This window comes from Salvelinus namaycush, chromosome 13, assembly GCF_016432855.1.
Source record: "Salvelinus namaycush isolate Seneca chromosome 13, SaNama_1.0, whole genome shotgun sequence".
In the NCBI taxonomy this organism is placed as follows: domain Eukaryota; kingdom Metazoa; phylum Chordata; class Actinopteri; order Salmoniformes; family Salmonidae; genus Salvelinus; species Salvelinus namaycush.
In genome coordinates, this window is record NC_052319.1 from 39,571,649 (window position 1) to 39,592,209 (window position 20,561).

The 20,561-nt window shown below is 42.6% G+C and overlaps 1 protein-coding gene across 1 annotated transcript in view; it reads left to right on the plus strand.

Moving 5' to 3' along the window:
• LOC120057998 (diacylglycerol kinase eta-like) overlaps positions 1-20,561 on the plus strand; it is a 66,339-nt gene that overhangs the window by 31,715 nt on the left and 14,063 nt on the right. The window contains 11 exon segments of the mRNA XM_039006483.1: positions 339-418; positions 1,443-1,502; positions 5,694-5,828; positions 7,195-7,312; positions 7,466-7,576; positions 7,711-7,807; positions 8,026-8,133; positions 19,006-19,119; positions 19,360-19,494; positions 20,042-20,202; positions 20,419-20,524. Coding sequence (XP_038862411.1) covers positions 339-418; positions 1,443-1,502; positions 5,694-5,828; positions 7,195-7,312; positions 7,466-7,576; positions 7,711-7,807; positions 8,026-8,133; positions 19,006-19,119; positions 19,360-19,494; positions 20,042-20,202; positions 20,419-20,524 — 1,225 coding nt within the window.

Consider the following 20,561-nt stretch of genomic DNA (forward strand, 5'->3'; position numbering starts at 1 on the left):
GCAGTACCAAAGAGGTCAGGGGACCTCCAGAGCGTTTTACATGGAGCCCTGGCCACTAATAGCTGGTTGGCACTGCTCTAGCCGGGAGTTGGACAGGAGTGTCCTTTCTGTGTCGTGAGTAAAACTGTGCATCATGTGTTTTTTGTGTGCGCCAGGTTAATGCCATTAATGTCTCTGTTGGAATGTCTGTGTGAGAGCTTCTCTCTCTCTCTCTCTCTCTTTCTCCCTCATATCTCTCTCTCTCTCTCTCTCTCTCTCTCTCTCTCTCTCTCTCACCCTCATCTCTCTCTCTCTTACCCTCATCTCTCTCTCTCTCTCTTTTCTCTCTCCCCTTCTAGGATCCTGTGTGAGACAGTAAAGGACTTTGTTGCCAAAGTGGGGAAGTCCTATGAGAGAAGCACTGAGAATACAGAGGAGTGTGACACCATGTCTCTCAAAGTAAGTACAACACACACACACGCGCACACACACACACACACAGACACACACACACACACATACATATATACACATACACACACACACACACACATACACATATACACATATACACATATACACACACACACATACATACACATACACACACACACACTCTAACTTAACTCCTCTCCCCCACCAGTGTGCCATCCTGAATGAGAAGTTAGATTTGCTCCTTCAGACCCTCAACACAGACACCCAGTCATTCCCCCCACCTCCTCGCCTTTCCACTCCCCCCATCGTCGAGGAGGAGGAGGAAGAAGAGGAGGAGGTGAGCGAGGAGTCGTTGAGCGAGCTGAAGGAGAAACTGGAAGCGGAGGACAGTGAGAAGGGAGGAGAGAACGGAGGAGGTTCGCCACACAAGATGTTCAGAGCTAAAGAAGAGTTGATGCTACGGGCAAACAGCCTGAAGAAGGCTGTACGAGAGATTATGCAACAGGCAGAGAGAGGTACGTAGATATAGAACATAACAGATCATGGAACAGGCGGAGAGAGGTACGTAGATACAGATCATGGAACAGGCGGAGAGAGGTACGTAGATATAGAACATAACAGATCATGCAACAGGTAGAGAGAGGTACGTAGAAATACATTATGACAAAACGGATCAGACATACACTATAATAGAGCCTTTGGCGAGTCTTTCATGCCTGTTTCAGAGAGAATACAATGGGACTCCAGATAGTTCAACTACAAAAAGACTTGGTAATCACTTTGTCACGTAATATGAAGATGTAATGTGAAATTTCAGACCCTTCTCTCCCTCTCCCCTCACCCTCTCCCCCTCCTTCTCTCTCTCCTTCTCTCCCTCTTCCCCTTCTTCTCTCGTTTCTCCTCATCCCCTTCCCCTCCTCACTCTTCTCCTCTCCCTGCCCCCTCTCTCTCCCTAGTGGTGGATGAGCAGAATGCCAGCACGGAGGAGCAGGAGCTGCCGTCCACGTTAGAGTTCAGGAAGGAGGGAGAGGAGGACAACAGGGACAGTGAAAAGGACGAGGACACCAAGGAACTAGAGACCCTGCCATGTGAGTCACCTGCCTCTCTAGCTCTGTCTGTCTGTCTGTCTGTCTGTCTGTCTGTCTGTCTGTCTGTCTGTCTGTCTGTCTGTCTGTCTGTCTGTCTGTCTGTCTGTCTGTCTGTCTGTCTGTCTGTCTGTCTGTCTGTCTGTCTGTCTGTCTGTCTGTCTGTCTGTCTCCTTTTCTCTCTGTCTGTCTCTTGCTTCCATCTATCCAATCCTGTTAAGATCTAGAGGAGTGACTGAATCAACGTTGTTTCCGTGTTCTTTCAACAAAAACATTCATTGTGATGACGTTGAATCAACATGGAAAACTGATTCGATTTGCAAAAAGTCATCAACGTGATTGAATTTCATATTTTTTTCACCCAACTTTGAACATAAATCCAATGACCTGGTGAAATGTTTTGTTGATTTCACATTAAATTGACATTAGTTCACAATGAAAATTAAATCAAAACTAGATGTTGAATGACGTCTGTGCCCAGTGTGTAGGGAGTAGGGGCTAGAGAATAGGGGCTAGGGTATAGGGGCTAGAGAGTAGGGTCTAGAGAATAGGGGCTAGGGTATAGGGGCTAGAGAATAGGGGCTAGAGAGTAGGGGCTAGGGTATAGGGGCTAGAGAGTAGGGTCTAGAGAATAGGGGCTAGAGAATAGGGGCTAGAGAATAGGGGCTAGGGTATAGGGGCTAGAGAATAGGGGCTAGAGAGTAGGGGCTAGAGAATAGGGGCTAGGGTGTAGGGGTTAGGGAGTAGGGGCTAGAGAATAGGGGCTAGAGAATAGGGGCTATGGTATAGGGGCTAGAGAGTAGGGGCTAGAGAGTAGGGGCTAGGGTGTAGGGGTTAGGGAGTAGGGGCTAGAGAATTGGGGCTAGGGTATAGGGGCTAGAGAGTAGGGTCTAGAGAATAGGGGCTAGGGTATAGGGGCTAGAGAGTAGGGTCTAGAGAATAGGGGCTAGGGTATAGGGGCTAGGGTGTAGGGGCTAGAGAATAGGGGCTAGAGAATAGGGGCTAGGGTATAGGGGCTAGGGTATAGGGGCTAGAGAATAGGGGCTAGAGAATAGGGGCTAGAGAATAGGGGCTAGGGTATAGGGGCTAGAGAATAGGGGCTAGAGAGTAGGGGCTAGAGAATAGGGGCTAGGGTGTAGGGGTTAGGGAGTAGGGGCTAGAGAATAGGGGCTATGGTATAGGGGCTAGAGAGTAGGGGCTAGAGAGTAGGGGCTAGGGTGTAGGGGTTAGGGAGTAGGGGCTAGAGAATTGGGGCTAGGGTATAGGGGCTAGAGAGTAGGGTCTAGAGAATAGGGGCTAGGGTATAGGGGCTAGGGAGTAGGGTCTAGAGAATAGGGGCTAGGGTATAGGGGCTAGGGTGTAGGGGCTAGAGAATAGGGGCTAGGGTATAGGGGCTAGGGTGTAGGGGCAAGAGAATAGGGGCTAGAGAATAGGGGCTAGAGAATAGGGCCTAGAGAATAGGGGCTAGAGAATAGGGGCTAGGGTATAGGGGCTAGGGTATAGGGGCTAGGGTGTAAGGGCTAGAGAATAGGGGCTAGAGAATAGGAGGTAGAGAATATGGGCTAGGGTGTAGGGGCTAGAGAATAGGGGCTAGGGTATAGGGGCTAGAGAATAGGGGCTAGAGAGTAGGGGCTATGGTGTAGGGGTTAGGGAGTAGGGGCTAGAGAATTGGGGCTAGGGTATAAGGGCTAGAGAGTAGGGGCTAGAGAATAGGGGCTAGGGTATAGGGGCTAGAGAGTAGGGGCTAGAGAATAGGGGCTAGAGAATAGGGGCTAGGGTATAGGGGCTAGGGTGTAGGGGCTAGAAAATAGGGGCTAGAGAAAAGGGGCTAGGGTATAGGGGCTAGGGAGTAGGGGCTAGATAGTAGGGGCTAGAGAATAGGGGCTAGGGTATAGGGGCTAGAGAGTAGGGGCTAGAGAATAGGGGCTAGGGTGTAGGGGTTAGGGAGTAGGTGCTAGGGAGTAGGTGCTAGGAGCCCATTTTGAACTCAGAAGAGGTAGTTGTATCCTACAGGAAAACACATAGGATTTTAATAACAACACCACCTAGTGGATCGTCAACTAACTACACCCTGTCACAGGGAACATGTCCCCAACTAACTACACCCTGTCACAAGGAACATGTCCCCAACTAACTACACCCTGTCACAGGGAACATGTCCTCAACTAACTACACCCTGTCACAGGGAACATGTCCTCAACTAACTACACCCTGTCACAGGGAACATGTCCTCAACTAACTACACCCTGTCACAGGGAACATGTCCCCAACTAACTACACCCTGTCACAAGGAACATGTCCCCAACTAACTACACCCTGTCACAGGGAACATGTCCTCAACTAACTACACCCTGTCACAGGGAACATGTCCCCAACTAACTACACCCTGTCACAAGGAACATGTCCCCAACTAACTACACCCTGTCACAAGGAACATGTCCCCAACTAACTACACCCTGTCACAAGGAACATGTCATCAACTAACTACACCCTGTCACAGGGAACATGTCCCCAACTAACTACACCCTGTCATAGGGAACATGTCATCAACTAACTACACCCTGTCACAAGGAACATGTCCCCAACTAACTACACCCTGTCACAGGGAACATGTCCTCAACTAACTACACCCTGTCACAGGGAACATGTCCTTAACTAACTACACCCTGTCACAGGGAACATGTCCTCAACTAACTACACCCTGTCACAGGGAACATGTCCCCAACTAACTACACCCTGTCACAAGGAACATGTCCCCAACTAACTACACCCTGTCACAAGGAACATGTCCCCAACTAACTACACCCTGTCACAAGGAACATGTCCCCAACTAACTACACCCTGTCACAAGGAACATGTCCTCAACTAACTACACCCTGTCACAGGGAACATGTCCCCAACTAACTACACCCTGTCATAGGGAACGTGGGCTCTGTCTGACAAGCCCACACATGATGTTCCCTGCTCTAAATAGATTAAAGGGTTTGTGAAGAATAAAAAATGGAAAACATGAACTTTATTTCTCCTGATTAAATTATACTGGGTTTAGTTTGTTATTTACAGTGTAGTCAATGGATAGCTGGATTAGGTATTTCAAGAGTGGCTGAATATCTCTTTGCATAGCACAGTGTAGTATTTAAATAGCACTGTGTAGTATTTACATAGCACAGTGTAGTATTTACATAGCACAGGGAAGTATTTGCATAGCACAGTGTAGTATTTACAAGCACAGAGTGTGTGTTTGTCCCTAAGTGTTTGCGTCCGTGTCCGTTTAGTTTGTTATTTACAGTGCAGTTAGTAGATAGCTGGATTAGGTATTTCAAGAGAGGCCCAATATCTCTACATGGTATTTACATAACACAGTGTAGTATTTGCATATCGCTTTGTAGTATTTAAATAGCACTGTGTAGTATTTACAGAGCACATTGTAGTATTTACAGAGGACAGTGTAGTATTTACATAGCACAGTGTAGTATTTACATAGCATTGCGTAGTATTTACATAGCACAGTGTAGTAGTTGCATAGCACAGGGAAGTATTTACATAGCACGGTGTAGTATTTACATAGCACAGTGTTGTAGTTACATAGCACAGGGAAGTATTTACATAGCACAGTGTAGTATTTACATAGCACCGTGTAGTATTTGCACAGCACAGGGAAGTATTTACATAGCACAGTGTAGTATTTACATAGCACAATGTAGTATTTACATAGCACAGGGAAGAATTTACATAGCACAGTGTAGTATTTACATAGCACAGTGTAGTATTTACATAGCACAGTGTAGTATTTACAAACACAGTGTGTTTGTTTGTCCCTAAGTGTGTGTGTCCGTGTCCTGTATGATGTGCCATTGTCTGTGGGACAGGGGCTCTTCCTGTTCACAAGGAATCTTCTTCCTGCCTCAGAGCAGTAGGGATTGTATACTCTCTGGTGTAATCCCCTTGTTCTATCGACTCGCCCCTAGATTTTTAGTACATACTAGAATAGATAGTGATCTTTAGTACATACTAGAATAGATAGTGTATCTCTGTACTAACACTTCCCTTCTCTCTCTCTCTCTCTCTCTCTCTCTCTCTCTCTCTCTCTCTCTCTCTCTCTCTCTCTCTCTCTCTCTCTCTCTCTCTCTCTCTCTCTCTCTCTCTCTCTCTCTCTCTCTCTCTCTCGCTCTCGCGCTCTCTCTCTCTCTCTAGTGGCTAAGAGTCCTTGTTCCCCTCCTGAAAGGTGTGTGAGTCGCAGCAGCCAATCATGTGGCTCATTCTCCATCACACCCTTCACCACCAGCAAGGAGAACCTGCCTGTACTCAACACACGTATCATCTGCCCTGGTACATCCTACGGTATATGCACTCATGGGCGCCATACACACATACATGCACATTTCACATACACACATACACATTTCACATACACACTTCACATACGCACTTCACATTCACACTTCTTCTTCTATGGTTCATGCTCACGCGTATGCACACACACATCTGCCCTGATACATGTACACACACACACATACACACACGCACACAGATTGCCATACCTTCATAGCGATATTCGGTAATACTGGCACTGATCGCAATGGGCGCTATTTTCAGCCTCTATAATTCAAAGATTAGTAGCAATGCTAACAAATACGTACTACATGTAAAATCCCATAGAGAATTCCAACTAAATGCAAACGAGCGCATTGCAAACATTTTATACAATCTCTGACCAAAAGTATTTACGGGACTGACATCCCAGCTCATAAATTTATACAAGTAACTCAAGAATGCTTCTTACAAAACAAATATTAGACAGCAAGCTTGATCTAGGAGGGGATTCTCTGCTGTTACCAAGCGAAGCTGGATTTAGATAGCTCGCTACTAAATGAGCAAACCAAATGCACAACTGCAGAGCACTTAATACATTTTGGAAAGTAGAAATCGTAATTTCCTGATTGCTAAAATTCAAATAATTCGCCTAATTTCTGTTTATGTGACAAAACAATCAATGTGTAGTGTAGAGAATCATTGTACAATCTAAATCACTGTGAAATATATTTTCAAAAAACAAAAATATTGTATTTTCAGCTGTTTGAAGCTGGGGTGCTAAACCGAGAGTCAAAGACGCAAAAAAATAAAAAAAAATAAAACGGGAAGCTTAGAAATAGCGCAGCTAGAACAGATCTACCGCTTCTTAGACTTGCTTTCAATGAGAATTACAGATCTATAACTCACATTTCTATGTGAATTTGGTCGGGTCACCCAGAAAGTTACATATTGCAGCTTTAACTTAATAGTTGAATAGATATCTAGCTGGCAAACATACTGTAACTAGATCACCTGGTGAGTGCTGTACAACAGTGAGTGACTCACAAGGCTCCGGTCTCTCGTTGTTGTGTGCTTGTAAACAAACACCCTGTGCCCGGGGACTACTGGTAAGCTTCATAATGAAAAATAATGTGACGTGAAATGAGGAATGCAATCTTCTTTATCGCCTAACGTATTGCACACAAGTTGACTGCAGGTATTTATTTAAAAAGTAGTTACAAATATTCAAATAAAAATCTAATATTTCAAAGAAATGGTTTCAACGGTATTGATGGTATTGAAAAACCATCCCGTGGATATTTTAAAATGCCCCAGCCCCAAGCCTCACACACACACACACACACATAGCAGTCTCTAAGAACATCACTGTTTCTCTGTACAGGTTTGCGTGCTGGTCTGGCAGCCTCTATAGCTGGTAGCTCCATCATCAGTAAGATGCTGCTGGCCAATATCGACCCATTTGGAGCTACGCCCTTTCTGGACTCTGACCTGGACTCACTGTAAGACCCTCTGACCTCTCAGCTCTGACCTTTAGGCTACCATATTCAGAAAGTTACAGACTGGCCCCTTTTGGTGACCAGATCAAAACATATATATTTTTAAAGGTTTGTGTAGTTTTGTGAACTTCTCTGTGTCTTTCTATCTCCCCACAGAGAGGGCTTTAGTGAGAAGTGTGTCATGAACAACTACTTTGGCGTTGGGCTGGATGCTAAGATCACCTTGGAGTTCAACAACAAGAGGGAGGAACACCCAGAGAAGTGCAGGTGAGCTCTAGGTTTATCTCTCCTCTCCTCCCTCATCCCTCTCTACTGTCCTCTCATTCTTCTCTCTCCTCTATTCTCTCATCCTTTTCTCATTACACTCCTTTCTCTTCCTCACTACACCCCCCCTTCTCTAGGAGTCGTACTAAGAACAGGGTGTGGTATGGGGTTCTAGGAACCAAGGAACTCCTCCAGAGAACCTACAAGAATCTAGAACAGAAGGTTCAACTGGAGGTGAGAGACGAAACCATAGAACTAGAATTACTAGAAGGGACATTCCCGTTCAAATCAATGTTTTGTGGTGGATAGAATGGCGGCCATATTGGAATAGAGCCTAACTGTAACTGTGTGTGTGTGTGTGTGTGTGTGTGTGTGTGTGTGTGTGTGTGTGTGTGTGTGTGTGTGTGTGTGTGTGTGTGTGTGTGTGTGTGTGTGTGTGTGTGTGTGTCCAGTGTGACGGTCAGTACATCCCCCTGCCCAGCCTTCAGGGCATTGCGGTGCTGAACATCCCCAGCTATGCAGGTGGAACCAACTTCTGGGGAGGAACCAAGGAGGACGACGTGAGTCCTGTTCTACCAAAATTGTGTGTGTGTGACTCTGGTTGGTACTTTGTGGCTGCTGGCTCAGTGTTGTAGGAGAACAGGCAAACTTAACGATACCACCTCTGGTTGGTACTTTGTGGCAGGGGGACTCTATTTGGCATGACAGGGCCCCTAGTCCCGTAAGGTTACCTCTGTGTGTGTGTGACGTGGTGTTGTAATTCAAGGGCAGTGAGGTTGTGGCTCCCGAGTGGCGCAGCGGTCCAAGGCACTGCATCTCAGTGCTTGAGGCATCTCTACAGACGCCCTGGTTCAATTCCAGCCTGTATCACATCCGGCCGTGATTGGGAGTCCCATAGAGCGGCGCACAATTGGCCCAGCATCGCAGGGGGAGGCCGTCATTGTAAATAAGAATTTGTTCTAAACTGACTTGCCTAGTTAAATAAAGGTTAAATAAAGGTTACCTCTGTGTGATGTGGTGTTGTAACAGCTGTGCTGGGACAGAACCAGCTGCTGGGAGGACTTCCAGTGGAACTGATCCAACACACACGTCATCCTCTGCATTTACTCTCTGCATACACACCACAGGTGTGCACAAACATATTTCTTAACCTGTGTTCAAACTATAAACCATCTTCAGACCTCTGACTATTTTGGCCCCAATGAAAATAAACCTGTTGAATTGATGTCAGTGAGTACATTTACATGAACACTAATACTTTGATATTAAACTGGTTACGGCAGAAGGCAGAGTATGGCATTAGTCATGTGAACACTTTTCTCTGCTTTTCTTAATCGGCATCAGTTCATAATCGAAGTAAGCATATGCCTGATTAAAGCACCTGGTTTTCTGAGCAATCTGTAGAATGATTAGGACATGTAAACATCTTCATCAGAGTTCCAGGGGTGTATTTGATCTGTGCATATGCCAGCACCAGCAACACAACCCTGTCATGGGCGAGTGAATTTTTTAGTGAATTTGTAAAAACTTAAAGTACGCATCTTAGAGAGAGTTTTCACAAACAAACTGTGTATGTCCGAACTCCTAATCAAATAGTATTGGCAAAAATAACATGGTCGCTGTGGTAGAACATTTATTTTGATTCCAGATTTTTTGGATTTACAGTCCCATCAGTTAGCCTGATTTCAGATGTGTCTGTGTAAACAGGATTATTTGGGAATTCGTTTTAATCAACCTATTATATTAATCTGACAATCCACAATAATGATATTGTTATTTTACTTATTATTTGTTACTTTTATTTGTTATTATTTTTTTATTTTTTTTATTTTTTTATTAAAAAAATGTAACTGCATTGTTGGTTATGGGCTTGTAAGTAAGCGTTTCACTGTAAGGTCTACACCTGTTGTATTCAGCGCATTTGACAAATACAATTGTATTTGATTTTATTTGATGTCACACAGGACTCAATGAAGCGTGTGTTATTGTGAGTAGGGCTTCACCTAGTGGTATTACTCTAAACTACAGTACAATAGATCACAGCCTCTCTCTGAGCTTTTAGCAGGGCGCTAACTAGTACAGATCTGCTTTCAAGAGGCATTTCTGAGTGTATCAGAGCAGAGGAATGTTCTAGTACAATGATGTCTGATTCATCATGACCTTGACCTAATCATGGACAGTGTGGACAGAGAGATCAATAGCAAGTCAGAGGAACCTTTCACTCCAGAGTCTCTAATCTAAACTCTAACCTCCCCTGTTCTCACTAGACGATTTGGAGGTGAAGAAAATGTCAGAAGACAGTTTTCAATGGAGGGAGATCAGTGATGGTAATGGTGATGATGATGGTTATGGTGGTGATGGTGGTTGTGATGATGGTTATTTATTAGACATTTTGCAGGATGAAATCTCTTGAGATGCACTATTTTGTTTTCAAGAGTGTCCAAATGAAACAAACAAACAAACAATACTTAGTAAGAAGAATAGTATGGCTACTGCTGTCTAATAACATTAACACTGAAATAATAATTTGCTACAACTGCTAATACAACTAATATAAACTACTAATACAACTAATAAAAACTACTGCTACAACTACTAATACAACTAATAAAACGATTGCTACAACTACTAACAGATCTATTAATACAACTACTAATACAACTAAAATAACTACTAATACAACTAATAAAAACTACTGCTACAACTACTAATACAACTAATATAAACTACTGCTACAACTACTAATACAACTAATAAAAACGACTGCTACAACTACTAATACAACTGATAAAAACTACTAATACAACTAATAAAAACTACTGCTAAAACTACTAATACAACTACTAATACAACTAATAAAAACTACTAATACAACTAATAAAACCTACTGCTACAACTACTAATACAACTAATATAAACGACTGCTACAACTACTAACACATCTATTAATACAACTACTAATAGAACTAATATAAACTACTAATACAACTAATAAAAACTACTAATACAACTACTAATACAACTAATACAACTACTGCTACAACTACTGCCACAACTAATAAAACAACTGCTACAACTACTAATACAACTGCTAATACAACTACTAATACAACTAATGAAACTACAGCTACAACTACTAATACAACTAATAAAAACAACTAATACAACTAATAAAACTACTGCTACAACTACTGCTACAACTACTAATACAACTAATAAAAACTACTAATACAACTAATAAAACTACTGCTACAACTACTGCTACAAATACTATTACAACTACTAATACAACTAATAAAAACTACTAATACAACTAATACAACTACTGCTACAACTACTAATACAACTAATAAAACAACTGCTACAACTACTAATACAACTAATAAAACTAAGTATCTATAATAAACTAAAAAAAAGAAATATCCTCTCACTGTCAACTGCGTTTATTTTCAGCAAACTTAACATGTGTAAATAATTGTATGAACATAACAATATTCAACAACTGAGACATAAACTGAACATGTTCCACAGACATGTGACTAACAGAAATGGAATAATGTGTCCCTGAACAAAGGGGGGGATCAAAATCAAAAGTAACAGTCAGTATCTGGTGTGGCCACCAGCTGCATTAAGTACTGCAGTGCATCTCCTCCTTATGGACTGCAACAGATTTGCCAGTTCTTGCTGTGAGATGTTACCCCACTCTTCCACCAAGGCACCTGCAATTTCCCAGACATTTCTGGGGGGAATGGCCCTAGCCCTCACCCTCCGATCCAACAGGTCCCAGACGTGCTCAATGGGATTGAGATCCGGGCTCTTCGCTGGCTATGGCAGAACACTGACATTCCTGTTTGCAGGAAATCACGCACAGAACGAGCAGTATGGCTGGTGGCATTGTCATGCTGGAGGGTCATGTCAGGATGAGCCTGCAGGAAGGGTACACCATGAGGGAGGAGGATGTCTTCCCTGTAACACACAGCATTGAGATTGCCTGCAATGACAACAAGCTGTGATGCTGTGACACACCGCCCCAGACCATGACGGACCCTCCACTTCCAAATTGATCCCGCTCCAGAGTACAGGCGGGATCGATTACAGGTGTAATGCTCATTCCTTCGACGATAAACTCAAATTGGTGAGACAAAACCGCGACTCGTCAGTGAAGAGCACTCTTTGCCAGTCATCTCTGGTCCAGCGACGGTGGGTTTGTGCACATAGGCGATGTTGTTGCCGGTGATGTCTGGTGAGGACCTGCCTTTCAACAGGCCTACAAGCCCTCAGTCCAGCCTCTCTCAGCCTATTGCGGACAGTCTGAGCACTGATGGAGGGATTGTGCGTTCTTGGTGTAACTCGGGCAGTTGTTGTTGCCATCCTGTACCTGTCCCGCAGGTGTGATGTTCGGATGTACTGATCCTGTGCAGGTGTTGTTACACGTGGTCTGCCACTGCGAGGACGATCAGCTGTCCGTCTTGTCTCCCTGTAGCGCTGTCTTAGGCGTCTCACAGTACGGCCATTGCAATTTATTGACCTTGCCACATCTGCAGTCCTCATGCCTCCATGTAGCATGCCTAAGGCACATTCACGCAGATGAGCAGGGACCCTGGGCATCTTTCTTTTGGTGTTTTTCAGAGTCAGTAGAAATGCCTCTTTAGTGTCCTAAGTTTTCATAACTGTCGCTTAACCCACCATTCCACATGTGCATGTTCATTAACTTCTACTTCACAAAAGCAAAAGACTCAACCGCATATTTTCACAATTTTTTTACCGCATAGGTAGCTATCACAAAACCGACCAAATAGAGATATAATTAGTCACTAACCAAGAAACAACTTCATCAGATGACAGTCTTATAACATGTTATACAATAAATCTATGTTTTGTTCGAAAATGTGCATATTTGAGGTATAAAATCATAGTTTTACATTGCAGCTACAATCACCAATAGCACCGAAGCAGCAAGAATAATAGAGTGCAACGGGAAATACCTAAATACTCATCATAAAACATTTATGAAAAATACATGGTGTACAGCAAATGAAAGATAAACATCTTGTGAATCCAGCCAATATTTCAGATTTTTTAAGTGTTTTACAGCGAAAACACAATATAGCATTATATTAGCTTACCACAATAGCCAAACACACAACCGCATTCATTCACCGCAAAGGTAGCGATCGCAAAAAACTAGCAAAAGATATAAAATTATTCACTAACCTTGACCAACTTCATCAGATGACAGTCCTATAACACCAGGTTATACAATACACTTATGTTTTGTTCGAAAATGTGCATATTTTGAGCTGAAAACCGTGGTTATACATTGTGAAAATGTAGCAACTTTTTCCCAGAATCTCCGGATATATTTCTGACACTCACCTAATCTGACCAAATAACTCATCATAAACTTTACTAAAAAATACATTTTGGACAGCAAATGAAAGATACACTAGTTCTTAATGCAATCGGCGTGTTAGATTTTTAAAAATAACTTTACCATAACAAACAGCTTACGTTATAGCGAGACAGCGCCCGCAATAAGAGCGGAAAATAGAAGTAAACATTTTCCACAGAAATACGAAATAACATCATAAATGGTTCCTACTTTTGCTGAGCTTCCATCAGAATCTTGTACAAGGAGTCCTTGGTCCAGAATAATCGTTGTTTGGTTTGAGAATGTCCTCTTCTCCTGTCGAATTAGCAACCATAGCTAGCCATGTGGCGCAAACGTGCCCAACTTCACCTGACGCAAAGAAAAGAAAATTCCAAAACTCGCAATAAACGTTCAATAAACTGATACAACTCGGTTGAAAAAACTACTTTATGATGTTTTTATCACATCTATCAAATAAAATCAGAGCCGGAGATATCTACCGTGTATACCGAAAGCTTTTCAGCAATCTGGGGTTCCTTCTCGCGCCTTCGAAGACAATGAAATTTCCAGACACGTCATTCCAAAAGCTCTTGTTCGACCTCAGATCAAGCTAGACACCCCATTCCACCTCCCACTGCCTGTTGACATCTAGTGGAAGGCGTATGAAGTGCATGTATATCCATAGAGTTCAGGCAAATTAATAGGAAGGCCCTGGAACAGAGCCTCGATTTCAGATTTTTCACTTCCTGTCAGGAAGTTTGCTGCAAAATGAGTTCTGTTTTACTCACAGATATAATTCAAACGGTTTTAGAAACTTGAGAGTGTTTTCTATCCAATAGTAATAATAATATGCATATTGTACGAGCTAGAATAGAGTACGAGGCAGTTTAATTTGGGAACGATTTTTTACAAAGTGAAAACAGCGCCCCCCTATTGAGAAAAGGTTAATTGTTTATGGTTCACTGAACAAGCATAGGAAACAGTGTTTAGTCCCTTTACAATGAAGATCTGTGAAGTTATTTCGATTTTTACGAATTATCTTTGAAAGACAGGGTCCTGAAAAAGGTACGTTTCTTTTTTTGCTGAGTTTATATACATACACACAGAATTTAAAAATATCTTCACATGGTGATGATTCCATTAATTAAATACTGGGTCTGGACTAATGTAACCGCTCTCAATTTCCTAGACAGAGTTATGGATGCAAGATCTGACTATCCTTGATATTAACATTATAGTTATAAACATGTGTTGAAGCTATACAGTGTTTGTTTACATTTATTTTGTTGATAAACATTGGAGTAAAAAAGCTTATATTTTGGGTTCTGCTGGAGTACAACAGTTGAACTAAGTTCACAAGGCATTTCTAAGTTATATTCCTCAAGAAGCAATGGCCTCATATCATTAAAAATGGATGTAGTGACTGCTGATTTACCCTTTAATATATACAGGGAAATTTAAGTTGATACATTTAAAAAAAAAAAAAAAAAAATGGTACCAATGCAATTGTCTTGTGTTTTGGGAGTGACAGCCAATTTAGTGATTCATACATTGCGCAATAGTGGCATCCAAGAATGAATCTGCAGAGATGAAGGTCTTGGGTATGTTTTTATAGTGTAGATGACGTCACCGTAGTCTAGGATAGGAAGCAGTAGTTGGGTAACTAAGGTCTGTCCAAGGGATACCGTAAAACAGTTCTCAGATCTGTATAGGAACCGAAGTTTATACTTCATTGTTTTTCTAATATAATCAATATGCTTTCCAAAAGATCATTCCGGATCTATCCTCAAAGCCAGATATTTTCAAACAATCAACACTTTCAAGCATTGTTCCATCACTTGCATGAATGTGTTGATAGTGATTTGTTGGCTATGATGATGATGATGATGGTTATGATGATGATGATGATGATGGTTATTTATTTTCTTTTTTATTTCACCTTGATTTAACCAGGTAGGCCAGTTGAGAACAAGTTCTCATTTACAACTGCGACCTGGCCAAGATAAAGCAAAGCAGTGTGACAAAAACAACACAGAGTTACACATAAACAAATGTACAGTCAATAACACAATAGAAACATCTATGTACAGTGTGTGCAAATGTAGAAGATTAGGGAGGTAAGGCAAAAAATAGGCCATAGAGGCAAAGTAATTACAATTTAGCATTAACACTGGAGTGATAGATGTGCAGATGATGATGTGCAAGTAGAAATACTGGGGTGCAAAAGAGCAAGAAGATAAATAACAATATTTTACCTATATTTAATTAGGCAAATCAGTTAAGAACAAATTCTTATTTTCAATGAAGGCCTAGGAACATTGGGTTAACTGCCTTGTTCAGGGGCAGAACGACAGGTTTGTCCCTTGTCAGTTCAGGGATTTGAACTTGCAATCTTTCAGTTACTACTCCAATGCTCTAACCACTAGGCTACGCTGCCTTCCCATATGGGGATGAGGTAGTTGGGTGTGCTATTTACAGATTGGCTGTGTACAGGTACAGGGATCATTAAGCTGCTCTGGCAGCTGATGCTTAAAGTTAGAGAGGGAGATATAAGTCTCCAGCTTCAGTGATTTTTGCAATTCGTTCCAGTCATTGGAAGCAGAGAACTGGAAGGAAAGGTGGCCAAAAAAGGTGTTGGCTTTGGGGATGACCAGTGAAATATACCTGCTGGAGCGCGTGCTACGGGTGGGAGTTGCTATGGTGACCAGTGAGCTGAGATAAGGCGGGGCTTTACCTAGCAAAGACTTATAGATGACCTGGAGCCAGTGGGTTTGGCGACGAATTTGTAGCGAGGGCCAGCCAATGAGAGCTTACAGTTCGCAGTGGTGGGTAGTATATGGGGCTTTGGTGACAAAACGGATGGCACTGTGATAGACTACATCCAGTTTGCTGAGTAGTGTTGGAGGCTATTTTGTAAATGACATCGCCGAAGTCAAGGATCGGTAGGATGGTCAGTTTTAGGAAGGTATGTTTGGCAGCATGAGTGAAGGAGGCTTTGTTGCGAAATACGAAGCCAATTCTAGATTTCATTTTGGATTGGAGATGCTTAATGTGAGTCTGGAAGGAGAGTTTACAGTCTAACCAGACACCTAGGTATTTGTAGTTGTCCACATATTCAGAACCGTCCAGAGTAGTGATGCTAGTCGGGCGGGTGGGTGCGGACAGCAATCGGTTGAAGTGCATGTATTTAGTTTTACTTGCATTTAAAAGCAGTTGGAGGCCACGGAAGGAGTGTTGTATGGCATTGAAGCTCGTTTGGAGGTTAACTTCTAGTTCCTCCCAAACCCGGATCCGGGAGCACCCCCACCAGTAAAAAAGCTGACTAGCATAGCCTAGCATAGCGTCACAAGTAAATACTAGCATCTAAATATCATTAAATCACAAGTCCAAGACACCAGATGAAAGATACACTTCTTGTGAATCAAGCCAACATGTCCGATTTTTAAAATGTTTTACAGGGAAGACACAATATGTAAATCTATTAGCTAACCACGTTAGCAAAAGACACAATTTTTCTTACTCCATCATTTTTTCACTCCATCACTAGCTATCACAAATTCGACCAAATAAATATATAAATAGCCACTAACCAAGAAACAACTTTATCAGATTACAGTCTGATAACATATTTATGGTATAGCATATGTTTTGTTAGAAAAATGTGCATATTTCAGGTATAAATCATAGTTTACCATTGCAGCCACCATCAAAAATCTCACAAAAGCGACTAGAATAAATACAGAGAGCAACGTGTATTACCTAATTACTCATCATAAAACATTTCTTAAAAATACACAGCATACAGTAATTGAAAGACACAGATCTTGTAAATCCAGACAATATTTCAGATTTTCTAAGTGTTTTACAGCGAAAACACAATATATCGTTATATTAGCATACCACATGTGCAAACATTACCCCAGCATTGATTCAAGGCAAAAAGAGCGATAACGTTATCACCACCAAAATATATTAATTTTTTCACTAACCTTCTCAGAATTCTTCAGATGACACTCCTGTAACATCATATTACAACATACATATAGAGTTTGTTCAAAAATGTGCATATTTAGCCACAAAAATCGTGGTTATACAATGAGAAAAGTAGCCAAGCTGGTCAGAAAATGTCGGGCGCCATCTTGGAAAGACACCTAGTCTAATCAATAAATAATCATAAACTTGACTAAAAAATACAGGGTGGACAGCAATTGAAAGACAAATTAGTTCTTAATGCAATCGCTGAATTACATTTTTAAAATTAACCTTACTGCGCAATACAAGGTGCGCTAAAGCGAAGCTACCCAAAAATTAATGGCCGCTTATGCATTTAACATTTTTCAACAGAACAACGATTTATCAGCATAAATAGTTCTTACTTTTAGATGAACTCGCATCAGAATCTTGGGAAAGGTGTCCGTTGTCCAGAACAATCGTCTTTTGGTCGAAAGATGTCCTCTTGTCCTGTCGAAATGGCCACTAACGTTCGGCATGTACCGGAAAAGTGTCCAACTCTTGAAAGTGCGTCACAAAGAAATGCCAGAAAATCGCAATAAACTGCTATAAACTGCTATAAGTCGGTTTAAATTAACTACCTTATGATGTCTTTAACACCTATAACGAATAAAAACATGACCGGGGATATAGAACTTGCTAAACCAAAGCTTGGAAGGAGGCCAGTCCGACGTCTATTCTGCGTCAAGCGCACAGCTGAAAAGAAAGGTACTTCCGCACCATGGTCTTATATAAAGTCCCAGATTGCGCAATCGACTCCATTCAAATTGTCACCACTTACTGACATCTAGAGGAAGGCGTAGGCAGTGTTTGTAGCCCCACAGCGTTCACAGGGACTTATAAACTGACCTGGGAACAGAGGCCAAGATTTCTGAAATCTCACTCCCTGGCAGGAAAAGTGCTGCAGAAGGAGTTCTGTTTCACTCAGAGACATAATTCAAACGGTTTTAGAAACTAGAGAGTGTTTTCTATCCAATAGTAATAATAATATGCATATTGTACGAGCAAGAATTGAGTACGAGGCAGTTTAATTTGGAGACCAATTTTCACTAAGTCGAAACAGCACCCCCTATATTCTCAAGAGGTAACACCGTGTCCAAAGGAAGGGACGGATGTATACAGAATTGTGTCGTCTGCTTAGAGGCTGATCAGAGAATCACCAGCAGCAAGAGCGACATCATTGATATATACAGAGAAAAGAGTCGGCCCGAGAATTGAACCCTGTGGCACCCCCATAGAGACTGCCAGAGGTCCGGACAACAGCCCTACGATTTGACACACTGAACTCTATCTGAGAAGTAGTTGGTGAACCAGGCAAGGCAGTCATTTGACAAACCAAGGCTATTGAGTCTTCCGATAAGAATGCGGTGATTGACAGAGTTGAAAGCCTTTGCCAGGTCGATGAAGACAGCTGGTTATGATGGTGATGATGGTGATGGTGATGGTTATGATGGTGATGGTTGATGGATATGATGATGGTGATGGTTGATGGATATGATGATGGTTATGGCGATGATGGTTATGATGATGTTATGATGGTGATGGTGATGATGGTCATGATGATGGTTATGATGATGATGTTTATGATGATGGTGACAATGGTGATGATGGTTATGATGATGATGATAGTTATGATGATGATGATTATGATGATAATAATGATGGTTATGATGGTGATGGTGAGGATAATTCCCCCCTACACACACAATAAGTATCATCAACATGCTCTAAAGCAGAGCTTGTTTAGGTCCTGGGGGGTCGAAACACTTCTGGTTCATCTTCTCCTTCTAACAAGGGAATAATTCAGACCTGGGACACCAGCTGAGGGCAAGGTAGAAATGTGTTTTTGCCTTTCAGCACCAGGATTGGGCAGCCCTGCTTTAGAGCAATGTTCTGTAACTGTGTTCATTGTGTTTTAACCCGTGCCACTGTTATGCTGTGTGTGTGTGTGTGTGTGTGTGTGTGTGTGTGTGTGTGTGTGTGTGTGTGTGTGTGTGTGTGTGTGTGTGTGTGTGTGTGTGTGTGTGTGTGTGTGTGTGTGTGTGTTTAGATCTTCTGTGCCCCGTCGTTTGATGATAAAATCCTGGAGGTGGTAGCAGTGTTTGGCAGTATGCAGATGGCTGTGTCCAGAGTCATCAAATTGCAACACCACCGCATAGCACAGGTAACACACACTCACACTCACACACACACACACACACACACACACACACACACACACACACACACACACACACACACACACACACACACACACACACACACACACATACACACATACATACATACATACATACATACATACATACATACATACATACATACATACATACATACATACACACACACACTACCTGTACTCTACTGTAGTCTTTCATCCAATGAGTCTTTTCTCCACTGTCAGTGTCGCTCAGTGAAGATCACTATCCTGGGAGATGAGGGTGTTCCTATCCAAGTGGACGGAGAGGCCTGGGTACAACCTCCTGGAGTCATTAAGATCCAACACAAGAACAGAGCCCAGATGTTGACCAGGGACAGGGTGAGAAAGAGGACCAACAGTCAATAGAGATGATATGGGGAGGGAATCAGAGCTGGATTCAATCCCTGTTGCGGAAGTATCGCGGAATTTCCAATTTAAAATGTTATGTTTTTGGGGGGAGATTGAGCCAACATGTACAGCGTTTACCGTGAACGCTATCTCCGCAAACATGGGAAAATTGCCTTTGAATTTAAATCGAGCTATAACTCTGATCTTGTGCAATATGGATTGAATCCTATCTTAAACTGTTACTGTTACTGCCCTGTCTCTGACTCTGTCCCTGTGTCTGTCCCTGTCTCGCTTTGTTTCTGTCTCTGCCTGTCTCTGTCTCTCACTGTTTCTGTCCCTGTCTCTCTCTGTCTTGGTCTGTGTCTCTGTTTCTGTGGATGTTAACTCCTTTCCTTCCTGTGTCCCTCCCTGTGTCCCCTCCCTGTGTCTCCTCCCTGTGTCTCCTCCCTGTGTCTCCTCCCTGTGCCCCTCCCTGTGTCTCCTACCTGTGTCTCCATGTGTCCCCCCTTGTGTTTCCTCCCTGTGTCTCCATGTGCAGGCGTTTGAGAACACTCTGAAGTCGTGGGAGGACAAGCTGAAGTATGACAAGCTGCCCCTGCGGTCTCACCTTTACTCCCAGCAGTCTGTGGACCTGGCCACTGAGGAGGAGGTGGCCCTCGTACAGCTGGTTGCCCGCGCTGCAGACGATCTCATCACCAGGTATACACACACACACACACACACACACACACACACACACACACACACACACACACACACACACACACACACACACACACACACACACACACACACACAAACACACCACATTTTATTCCTTTTTAAACTGTTATCTTGAATACTATACCTGTAAAAACTCTGTCCAGTCAGCAGTCAGAACGGTGCCCTCTGACCTCTCCCCTTGTCCAATCACAGGATCTGTGAGGCAGCCAAGACCAATGGGCTTTTAGAGCAGGAGCTGGCTCACGCCGTCAACGCCTCATCACACGCCATCAACAAGACACACCCCAAGTTAGCTGAGGTTAGACATCATCAAGAGGATATGAGTAGTGATATGA